This window comes from Eupeodes corollae, chromosome 1 (assembly GCF_945859685.1).
Source record: "Eupeodes corollae chromosome 1, idEupCoro1.1, whole genome shotgun sequence".
In the NCBI taxonomy this organism is placed as follows: domain Eukaryota; kingdom Metazoa; phylum Arthropoda; class Insecta; order Diptera; family Syrphidae; genus Eupeodes; species Eupeodes corollae.
In genome coordinates this window covers 275,788,585-275,797,907 of record NC_079147.1, presented here as the reverse complement: position 1 = coordinate 275,797,907, position 9,323 = coordinate 275,788,585, and the positions used below count along the sequence as shown (strand labels likewise).

At 32.5% G+C, this 9,323-nt stretch overlaps 1 protein-coding gene across 4 annotated transcripts in view; it reads left to right on the top strand.

Annotated features, from left to right (window-relative positions):
* Positions 1–538: 538 nt before the first annotated feature.
* Positions 539–9,323, top strand: part of LOC129938411 (serine-rich adhesin for platelets) — a 301,751-nt gene continuing 292,966 nt past the window's right edge. The window contains exons 1-3 of one of the 4 annotated variants that reach the window (XM_056045953.1): positions 539–842; positions 2,539–2,707; positions 4,996–5,674. In XM_056045953.1, the coding sequence (XP_055901928.1) occupies positions 5,673–5,674 (2 nt within the window). In that variant the 5' untranslated portion in view covers positions 539–842; positions 2,539–2,707; positions 4,996–5,672. The other 3 variants (XM_056045954.1, XM_056045952.1, XM_056045955.1) reach the window with 3 other exon arrangements.

Genomic DNA, 9,323 nt, shown 5'->3' with positions numbered 1-9,323 from the left:
AGAATTTCCAGCATTTTATCGAAATTTCAGAATAGAAGGGATTCGAAAATTATGTTTCCAAATTCATTAATTTTCTGAAAGATTAAGGAGGAAGTAAAAAAGGATGCTAAAAACATAGAAATTTTAACTGTTCCTTAATTTTTCAGCTAAGGCGATGGACAGAAAATCTGTTCCTTTGAGGAATCAGCTCGAAATATCCCTTTGGCCTATTCACAATAGTCTAGCAATCCTAGCCAAAACAACAACCACATTCCTTGCTCGTTTATACCACCCTCTCTACCCTCCCTCTAAACACCACATGATACCATCAACAAGACTCAACAACCCACCCACTCACTCACATCCATATTCACTCAGTTTGAAGGGTAATGTTGCATGCATTTCTTTTAATGGGGGAGAGCCTTATAAGTTTCAAATGGCATCCAAACTCCAACATCCATTAAGCTTCTGAGAGAAAATAGAAACAGGACAGACGGAAGTCGTAGCAAAGAACAGAACTCGAACCTAACTCGACTCCAGGCCAGGCATAGACGCAGCACAGGCATAACGTAACGAGTAACGACACCGCTGAAGGCCGATACTAAAAGGCATACGGGACGGGCATACGACACTACCACCGCGCAACAACGGCAGCGAAAGCGATAGCCACAACGACAGCCCCATTGCTTGCGAGTGGTGCACATCCCGCTGTCCGACAACGGAACGACATCGACGACGACGACGAACGAGCCCCCGTTTTCGTGTGACGACGACAACGGACCGGGCCGGACCGGACAACGACGACGACGGACGGTGCTCTTGCGTCTTGCCTCTTGGGTGCTTGCTTTTGGAGCTGGAGTAGAGTTGGTGTAGTTTTAGGATTTTGTTTTTCGTTTTTTTTTTTGGTTGCTTCAATTTTCTTTTTAGTACGGCAACGGCTGCTACGGTTTGGCTCAGGCTCAGGCCAGCTCCAGCTAGCAGCTACTAATAACGTTTTTTGTTGTTGTGTTATGTCGAGTGGTTCGTTCTTCTTCTGCTGTGTTGCTCTGTGCGGTGCGGTTGCACGAAGCACGATACGGCAACGGCATACGGATACGGAGAAGTGTAGTTTCACGTTTTCCTTCAGTTTCGTATCGCATTTAGTTGGGTTCACATCGTATAAAATATTTGTATCCCCAATTCTGACACTAACGGGAAAGGGATCAATCAAGAGTAAAGTAAATGACTAAACAAACAACAACAAAATTGGATTTCGCTGTCGGGCAGGGGGATTCCGTACCGACGACCGTCGATTGTCGACAACCATAATAATTTTCATTTTCCAGTTTATTGTTATTGTTGAGTTCTTCTCCTTAGAACAATAATTCTTTCCGTTTTCATAGTTTTATTTTGTATGTTTCTCGAAGAGAAGAAGAAAACGAGAAAAATCAATGACGGCACAAAAAGTAGTGTGAACTCGGTTCAAATCGGAATTAATGGAATACTCCCCTTGCCCTCCTTTGCCTTCCTCCTCCTCCTCCATCAGCTAAGGGTTGATTTTTCTTCTTTTTTTTGATAGTTTTTGTATTCTGATGGATTTTTCTCAAAAGAGCAAAACCAAAAGTGGATACCTTTTCGATATACTATGCGATGGAGCGGTTTGGAGGGGTTAGTTTTGTTCGGGGCGTTGTAAAGTGATTATGACACACAATACGAGTACATAAACTATAATGCGGAACCGGTCACAGTCGCAGGCTCACAGGACCAGGAAACTGCTGCATAATTTCCGTTTTTGGCCGGTCTTCTTCTTAAGTTTCATGATAATGATGATGATGGTGATGGGAATCCAGAACTAGAACCAAAACTAAGGACACATATAGCTAGAAACAGTGCCAGGCCAGGCCAGCACATAAATAAGCACAAAAGCTAGAACAGAGAAGGATACTCGGTGTGATGTTTGTGTTCGTTAGTTTTGTGGGTCAATTACGTGAATCGAATTGATTTGTGAGTTCCCTTGGCTCTTGTTTCTCAATCCTCGGTTAGATTCTCAGACTTTTCGGTGCTGTTCTGAGTCCTATTGCAGTTAAACCTTATTCATTCATAGTGAACGGTTGATTCGTGTGTCACAATCGATACCATACCTATGCACGAACGAGGACGACCAAGTTGATAATTTTATATTTCGGATTTCGAATTTAATGCGGCAGAATGAATAAAGTGACACAATTCTTGTATATTATCCATATTGACCGATGACATAGCCACCCCCTGTTTTGTGACCCAACCACCCTAAAATCTGTATTTTTCTGTGTTTCTCTGTTTCTCGTCGTTGTGGTCGTGCAATTTGCCGCAACTCTTGTACTCTTTTCGCAAGTTGCTTTTATTCGGTTAGAAATTTGTCGGTCGAATACCGTTAATCGTAGAATTACGATAGTTTTGAATATTACTTCGTGTCGCGATTACCTACACTTACAAATAAAATTCCATTGAATTCGGATCGGAAGTGTTTTTAGTGGTTTTTTGTTTTTGTATTTTTTTAAGTGTTTTTTAAAACTTTATTTTTCTCTCTTTTATCTCTAGGTGGTGTTTTAACGTGTGTGTGCTTGTGAAATATTTATGTAAATATAATTCTACTTAATCTCGTCATAATTTTAATTTGGAAAACAAAAATCAAACGAATCGAAAAGGAGGAAATCAGAAAAGAAAATATAGTATTTGTTGGATAGTTTAACTTTGAATAAAAATAAAAGTAAGATTTTAATGTCTTGGGCCTATACAAAAATATTAACAAAATAATCTTATATAACAGAAATCAAATGCAAGTTTTTTAAAGTAAAGTTCATTGAAATTCAAGTTAATATATTTTATTTGAATATGCAGGAACATGTTTCGTATTTAAACATCTTTTTGCATTTTTAATCTTTTGTAATAGTGGAGTCTAAGCTTGGCCAAGGCTACGTTAAAACCAAATGACAACTAATACTGTTGAACTCCTACCTAGCCACTTATCATACTTGTCATTAGATTTACAGTTTTGACAATTCTAATACTTAAAATGGATAGGTGTTCATTAGAAAACTAGCTTATTTTATTTGTCTATAAAGTAAATCCAAACTGAAAACATTTATTGAAACATGTTGCCCTTAGTTTAGTTTAGCTTAAATCAAAAACATCTTTTATTTTGTGCATTAAAAAAACGAGGATAGGTCAAACACATTTATGATTTTCTGAATTTTAAAATATTGTCTCTGAAAAAAAGAAAAAGATTGGTTCAGGTAAACGAAGTACCTACCGCACTTAAAGTATTTCAAGAAGTGTTAAAAATAAGGATCGATTTATGTAGTTCAATTGCTTTTTATGGCTAATTAAGTATCTACTCGTATTGAAATCTATTTTCTTCAGATATCAGGTACTACAAATACCTATACTTTCTTATATCGAAAAAAAAAGAAATTCGCATGCTCTGAAAAATACAAAACATGATGTCACTATTTCATTGTAGGTATCTACATAGAAGAAGACATAAAAGCTGTAGAAACCTTCAACCGTTAGCAACTCATCACGAAGGAAAGAAATATTATTTTACTTGTTAATTTTGAATTGTCTCTATACATTTTATTGTTTGAAAAATCATCCTTAAATTCTGGTAGGAATAAAGTGAATCAGTTAAGAATTATTTATAAGGAGAGGGTTAAGTGATTGACTTGTTTCCGGTTAGATTTGAGAGAATTTTACAGCCATTAGCAGGAAAAGAAATTCAAATTTAACCACTTGTTTATATTTCCTAGATTTAACAATTCTGTAATTTTGAACTACACGAAAATAAATAGAAAGCATACTGTTTTCCAAAAAGATGATTAGTTTTGAAATTAAAAAAGAGGATATTTTTTTTAAGATAAAGCAATGGATAAAAAGATATCAGCCAAATAGCTGCCATGCCTAAGGTAGCAGTCCTACATTATTGGTCTGATCCTTCGTGTGACACAAATAAATCTCAAGATGCCTGTCGCCAAAACTTCTCTTGCTGAATTACGAACTGTGTTTCCAATAATATAATTATAATTTCATCTTTGGCGTAGTTTTTATTTGTCAAATGTCAAAATGTGAAAGCTTTAAAAATAAAACTTTGCAAATAAATATAAAACTTTGATAATTCTTATGGAAAACTTACATTTATTTCACTTCCTCCGTGAAGGCAGAGTAAGAAGGAAATTGTGCATTATGCAGTGGAAATCAACAAATTCATCCATTTTGAAAACTTTCAGCTTTTGTGTACCTTTAAAAAGTGAAACTCTAAGCTCGTTTTTTTAAATCAATCGGTATCAATCAATTAACGTTTTACGTTTATCAATTGAACTTTATGTTGTATTTCAGAATTGTTATTTCAATTATATTATTATTTCAAAAATAGTAGTTTTATGACCAATGACCAATTGAAAACGCCATAAGAAGCAGTTCAGAAAATCGTCAAAGTAACAATATTCTAAGTCTTTTCCTTGGTTTACAATTTCTTTAAGTTCTAAAAATGAGTGGATTTATATTTTACTAGCAGAACTGAAGTTCACAGAATTATGTTAACACAATTGTAGGTATTTTAATTGCTAGTTTTTCTTAGTAGCTTAAAGTTTATAAAACCAAACAAAGTGTTTGTACTTCTATAAAAATATTCAGGTATTTTTATGTTTGACAGTTTTTCGTAGACTAAGAAGAATAAATAAATTCAGCAACAAGTAATGTCTCTTAAACATTGCTTATACTTCTTTCTTTTGTTTTTTTTTGTCATGTGAAATATTTTAAGAAATAAATTTTAAACATTGGCAAATTTAAAATTATACAATTTTTGCATTTGGTTTCTCTTTTGTGTAAATGTAAACAAGTTTTGAGCTTTAACTTAAGCACTTAATACAAACGTCGAAATACCTATTAAAAAACTTGCTAATGTTAACTCTTGTTCTGTATCTATCTATCTGTTATCTTTGTTATCTTAATGTTCATCCAACATTTACTATCTTTTTTAATTATTTTTTTTTTTCATAGGAGTTCTTCTAACAAATAAAACAAAATTTAAACTTTATCACTAAGGATTAAATAATTTACACCGTAGAAAAAAAAAATAAATAATTAAAAACATATTTTGCTCATAAATTAATTTTCGAAATAAGAATAAAAAATGCAAAATACAATTCAATTAATTTGTTTATCCTAAGTGGATTATAATAATATACAAAGTAAATACATAATAATAATGATCAATTATAATGAATGAGTGATTTTGTGTGCGTGTTTTAAATATAATCTCGTTACTTTTATCCATTTATAATCGAAATTATGCTATCGACATCCTACTTTTAATGTAAATCAATATAGGATATGTTTTAATCGAATTATTCCACTAAAAAAATCAAAAATAAAAACAAAATAATCGAATCTCAAACTAAAGCAACAACAAACAAAAACAAAACGCGTTAAAAAAGTGTTCATATATATTATAATTTCAATTTAGAAACAGAATTTAAAATAAGTTAAAAAAAAAAAACATAATTAGTAAAATAATCGAAATAATCATCTATTAATAAATAAAATTAAATACAAACATAATAATTATATTTAAATACATTTTAAACGTTGTGTATAAATGGACGCTTACGAAACACCGTAACCGAATGCGAATACATATGCAAAATAAATGGGTACAATGAGGCCAAATAAATACGATGTAAGTAAATAAAATTAAATTTAAATTTTGTATTATTTATCGAATGCATTCAATATAAAAAAACGATTAATGTGACAAACATTAAATTGTTAACGTTCAAATGTGCGATGTTTTGAAGTTGATTTAATTTATGAAACTATTTATCAAATTTTTTTTTATTAACAATTATTTATTGTTATCCACAAAACGAATGAGAGATTAATTGCTTACAATATTAAAACCTGTTTATGAGCCTTAATTTGACGGCAAGTTTTTACACTTGCTGCCCCTCGCATTGTATATTCGCTTAGTTTTTGAAATTAACCAAAAAGATGTACGCAAAGATTTACTATTTTTTATTTGGCGAAATGCTTCGAGTGAGTTCCTCTTTCTAAGCTACCAATACATAACAAATTCTTTTTTTGTTAACCTTTGGTATTGGCTTAGTCTATTTATGTATTGATTTTTTGAGCAATGAAAAAAGGATAAACCACAGCCACCACGATACTCTCACAAGGAGACCATCCCAACATATGTTCCTGGAATTAAGCAGGGGGCTTCAACATATCCCGTGGTACCACGTCATCAGTGGTATGACAAATTAGTCTTTGATGAAGTGACATCTAGGGAAGATAACCCTATAGAAGTGGTCGCCCGACATCTTGTGGGATGCAATCAGCCGAGCTTTATCTACAATGTACATCGTTCCTTAAATTAATTTTTAATTCCACTTCAGACTTTTTTAAACTTATATTAAATTTCGAAGACACTTAGACATTCGATTTATATATTTCCTGATACTTATTGAATTTGTATAATTTTTATCAGTAAGTCAGTCCTGTGTTTACTACCTTTCGTAAAATTTAATCTAAGGAAGGAAGTAAACGGTAGCTTCTTGCGTTCCAAGTTGAGAATTTTCTCAGTGCAGTTCTAGCTGGGGCTTTTCAGGAGCCCCCACTTAGAGGTGCAAGTAAGCACGTCTTCTTTCCAGATTGCAGACAAGCGTATAGCATCCCTAAAACAAATTTTAAATACAAATAGAACTTTTGTTGAACTTTACTAGAAAATATCACAATATTAACGAAAAGATTTTTTTTCGGGCCAACATTTTTTTTGTTATGGTCCGCAATCGTTTTAAGAGTTTTTAGATGCAATTTGTGAAGCTATAAGCCCAGAGCCCTAAATGTTCGAATTAGTCACAGAACAAATTTCGTGGAAAGTAATAATTTTGAAGGAAAATACAAACAAATCCTTTAACTTGAATTGAAAAGGGCAGGTACATTTTGACTCAATTAAAATTAAGATTTCTTAACCTTGTTAGTAAAAAAAGGTTAGTATAAATAATAATTGATAAATATATTTTAATGTATAAACAAGTAAGAATTAACAATTTGTTAAATAAATAAATATTTTTATAAATTAGTTTATAAATAAATAAATAAAATAAATAATTAAATTAATATACAAAGAAATAAATAAATACGTAAATTAATAAATAGATAAGTATAGACAAACATGAACATACAGAAAATGAATTTATAAATTAACAATTTAAAGAGTAATATTTAAACAAAGGTAGGAATAATTCAAACTAACAAAAACACATTTGAAAGATGGTTAACGAATCAATTGATTTAGAAGAGGATTTTCAGAGATTTCACAAGAAGGTGTTAGTCAGTTTATTGATTCTTATAGAAATCAATTGAATCGTGGAATGATATCTTGGAAGGTTAAGCATAATTTTCAGAAGCTTGTTTTGAGATATTTGTAGTTTCTTAGATTACATTTTGCACATTTCCCCCAAACCTGGCATCCATACAGAAGTGTTGCTTGTAATAATACTTTTTGAATTATCATTTTACTGTCGTTGCTAAGACAGAACTTTCTATTTATAAAAGGACATACATTTTTTTAGCAATGCTAACTTTTTGCAGAGTTCTGGCAATATGTTCTGTGAAAGTCAGTTTTTGGTCTAAGTAAATACCAAGACATTTCACATTTGGTTCCCATTGGACGTTCACACCATTAACGGTAAGCTGATTGCTTGGTAGGTAACAAGATTTTCTTTTTTTACTGAAAAAGATGGCTTTGTAGTTTGTCAGCATTCAGGTTTATTTTCCATTAAGTGTAGTATTTAGTCATCGATTCTACCGCATTTTTCAAATTTGTCTCAATGGTAAGACTAAATTCATGCGTTGAAAAGATGCCTTTATCATCCGCAAAAATGGCTGTTTGACAACCTGGTAATCTAGGAATATCAGAAGCATAAATATTGTACAGTAAAGGACCTAGTGCTGACCCTTGCGGGACACCATAGTTGACTTGGTAACAGTTAGACAAACAGTTGTTGACGAAAACACTAAAGTAACGATTGGACAAAAAACTTTCGAAAATTTTTACTAGATACGAAGGAAATCTGAAATATGCCATCTTATGCACAATTCCATCGTGCCAAACTGAGTCAAATGCTTTTTCTAAATCAAGTAGAATAATCCCAGTCGATTTGCCAAGGGATCGATTTTAATTAATGTGTTCACAGACTCTAAATACCTGTTGAGTAGTACTGCCATCTGGTTAATTTTATTGTAAACATGGTAAATAAATGAGTGTTACTAAGCATTGATGTATTTTTTTAGTGAATTGAGCAAAGTCCTTCACTTTAACTAACTTTCTGCATTCTGTTTTTCACACCACGACCTATTGCACTTAACTTACCAGTGCGAACCTCTTGTTTCAAGCAGCAGTTATTGCTATAGAGACTTTTTAGGCATTAATTATAACCAACTAGAAAATGACTAAAGATCGGTTGAATGGTCTCGAGTTTTCTTTATGGAATTTGTCGACAACCAAGTTTTTTTTATTGAAGGAAACATTAAAACATTAGCTCTCTTTTCAATAATCACGTTCCCTACAAAACAAAACCTTTAAATGCAATGACCTTTCTTGTTTCAACCCAACATTAAAGTTTTACTTAAAAATAAAGTTATTTTTGAGATTACGGAAGCTAAGAGACGTTGCTATGCTCCTCGACTTAACCCTTCATTAACCGGTCATAGACTTTAAAAGAAATTGGTGTTGGTAAGCTCTTCAACAATGTTTCTACTGTGATTGATTGTGATGAGCTGAATACCAATTTCACATCCCTATCATCATTTGAGTTCAATAATAGCGCAGACTTTTCTGGACTTTTAGAAACCGACATCTTCTCTACAAGGCGCTTTAGCTTCTCAGCAATTGATGATGAAGTTGTCCTGTTTATCTATTAAATCAAACTCAATAGCATTTGACGACATCCATCCATTGTTTGTGAAGGCAACTCTACCGATTACATTGAAATACATAACACATCTTTTCAACACTATTCTCATGACTCTAGTTTTTTCTACCGTCTGGAAACGTGTTAAAATTGTTCCTGTTCTAAAAACCCGAAATGAGTATCGGCCAATAGCCATATTACCATATTTATCGAAAGTTTTTGAAAAAATTATGAACACACAAATGCGGCAATATCTAAAACAGAACGACATGCTATGTCCAAATCAATCTGGTTTCCGTCCCAAATACAGTTGCACTGCTGCCATAATAAATTTGGTGGAAAAAATAAGAGAAAGTGTAGATAAGAATTTCGTGTCTTTTCTCACTCTTTTGGATTTTTCCAAAGCCTTTGACA